Consider the following 2,462-nt stretch of genomic DNA (forward strand, 5'->3'; position numbering starts at 1 on the left):
GTTTGATTGATGAGAAAATCATACTAGCATATAGAATAATTCTATAAATATTTTTTTTAAACAGGAAAACAAAATATTACAACTAAGTGTACGCAGGATTCGTCTGAAACTTGAAAGATTCTAGTATAAGAACCTCACTAGTCACTACTACAACAAAGTCTACAACTTGTTATTAACAAGCTACCGACAATCATGGTTAGATCATAAATCATATCCACAAAGATAATATATCGATTTAGTTATTGTTAATTAATGGATATAACATCATTACATCGCGTAAATTAAAGATTAACAATTCTATCTACTTAGACGAACTTTCACTATCAGAATATCAATTCAAAACAATAATATATAATTATCAAAAGCAACATCACTCCAATACCAAAATGTCCAAAAGGTAGATCAAATTATATAATCATAACAATTAATGCAAACAAAATTATAAAATCATAGTTAATGCGAATATATGTCAGATTTTTTTATTAAATAAAAAAAAGTCCCCACCACTAGTACATAAACAAACAAACAAACTTTCAATTTTCCGACCAATCAAATTAACTGTTAAATTAAAATAACAGTTAATTTTACATTTTTTATAAATACTAATCTTAGAGTAAACGAGTCACACCGATCAAGAAAAATATTAATATAATCATATAAAGACCCCAAGAAATCTCACCGAACTTTCATTTTACTCCAATCTCTCTCTCTTCAAGATCTTTCAAAGTTTACTCTTTTATTCTCCATTAGAGGATGAGCTTGTTCGTATAGTAAGTTAATGGATCTATCAAACCGTAGCAACCTCCTCCGGGATCTGAGCTTCTCACCTCCGGCGCCGCTGCCTGTCTTCCACCGTGCGAGCTCGACAGGGACGAGTTTCCCAATCTTAGCCGTTGCGGTGATTGGAATCTTAGCCACAGCATTCTTACTTGTAAGCTATTATGTTTTCGTTATCAAATGTTGTCTGAATTGGCACCGAATCGACATTCTTCGTCGGTTCTCCTTATCTCGAAGGCGACACAACAACCAAGATCCTCTAATGGTTTACTCTCCAGAGTTCAGAAACCGTGGTCTTGATGAATCTGTCATTAGAGCTATCCCAATCTTTAAATTCAAGAAGAGAGACGAGCAAAACGACGGCGTTTTCACAGGAGAAGAAGAGAAGAGTTTTCAAGAATGCTCTGTTTGTTTGAATGAGTTTCAAGATGAGGAGAAGTTGAGGATTATCCCAAATTGTTGTCATTTGTTTCATATTGACTGTATCGATGTATGGCTTCAGAACAATGCCAATTGCCCTTTGTGTAGAGCTAGGGTTTCTTCTGACACAAGTTTCCCTCCGAATCGGGTTTCTGCGCCGAGCACTTCTCCCGAGAATCCGGTCGTGTTAAGAGGTGAGAACGAGTATGTGATCATTGAGCTAGGGCATAGCATTGGTAGTAACAGAGATAGTCCGAGAAACGGAAGGTTACTTATGGAACAAGAAAGGTCAAACTCAGGTCACCTAATGAGCGAAGACACTCTTAATTCGATCAGTCCATCTCCGAAGAAGCTTGACCGTGGAGGGCTTCCAAGGAAATGCAGAAAGCTTCACAAGGTCACGAGTATGGGAGACGAATGCATCGACATAAGAAGAGGTAAAGACGAGCAATTTAGCAGTATTCAGCCCATTAGAAGATCCATCTCAATGGATTCATCGGCGGATCGACAGCTTTACCTAGCGGTTCAAGAGGCGATTCGGAAGAATCGAGAAGCTCAGGTGGTCGGAGACGGAGGAGGATGTAGCAGTAGTGGCAATGTTATTAATTCCAAAGTGAAGAGATCTTTCTTCTCTTTTGGGAGCAGTAGACGCTCTAGAAGTTCGTCTATATTGCCTCTTTATTTTGAACCCTAATGGGCCGCTTTGCTGATTTGTCTAATTTTCTTGTTTCTTTCTACATTTGTTTTTGTTATTTCATTTTCAATATTTTTGAGATAGATTTTTTTATTATTTGGTCGGTGAGAGGTAGGCGAGAAAGGTTTGTTTAGATGAGTTGTATGTGACAGATAAATTATTTGACTATCTAAGTTTGCAAAACTCAAAAAACTTGCTTTACACAAACAAACAAAAAAACTCATGGAGGGATTCACACTTCTACGTCAAAATCTGATATCCCGATAGTAAATGCATAACATTCCAACTCAAATCCGGGTCCGTGAACCCCAAATTTCATTCAGGATTAGGAGTAAAACATCGTCTTTTTGGAAAACTAGAATTTTTTTTTTTATGTAAATGAGAAAGATAAAAGTGAAAAGTTTAGAAATCTTTGAATTTTCACCAAAAAAAATATCACTCACTGCTGATCTCTCACCATTCGTCCTGTCGTTCACCATCGTGCACACCTTGCCAACTCTAATGTTTCTCGTCACTATCAAGTTTCTTCCGTCGTTGTTTGTTTTTTTTTTTTTTTTTTTTTTTTTTTTTT

The 2,462-nt window shown here is 36.4% G+C and overlaps 1 protein-coding gene across 1 annotated transcript; it reads left to right on the plus strand.

Annotated features, from left to right (window-relative positions):
• Window positions 576–2,026, plus strand: LOC104771496 (RING-H2 finger protein ATL16). The gene has a single exon (XM_010496025.2). It carries the CDS (start codon window positions 779–781, stop codon window positions 1,889–1,891), a length of 1,113 nt encoding a protein of 370 aa, XP_010494327.1. The 5' UTR covers window positions 576–778; the 3' UTR covers window positions 1,892–2,026.

This window comes from Camelina sativa, chromosome 20 (genome assembly GCF_000633955.1).
Source record: "Camelina sativa cultivar DH55 chromosome 20, Cs, whole genome shotgun sequence".
NCBI classification, from domain to species: domain Eukaryota; kingdom Viridiplantae; phylum Streptophyta; class Magnoliopsida; order Brassicales; family Brassicaceae; genus Camelina; species Camelina sativa.

Excerpts from the sequence above, each read along its gene's own strand:
- LOC104771496 (XM_010496025.2), top strand. The coding sequence starts at position 779 with ATGGATCTATCAAACCGTAGCAACCTCCTCCGGGATCTGAGCTTCTCA.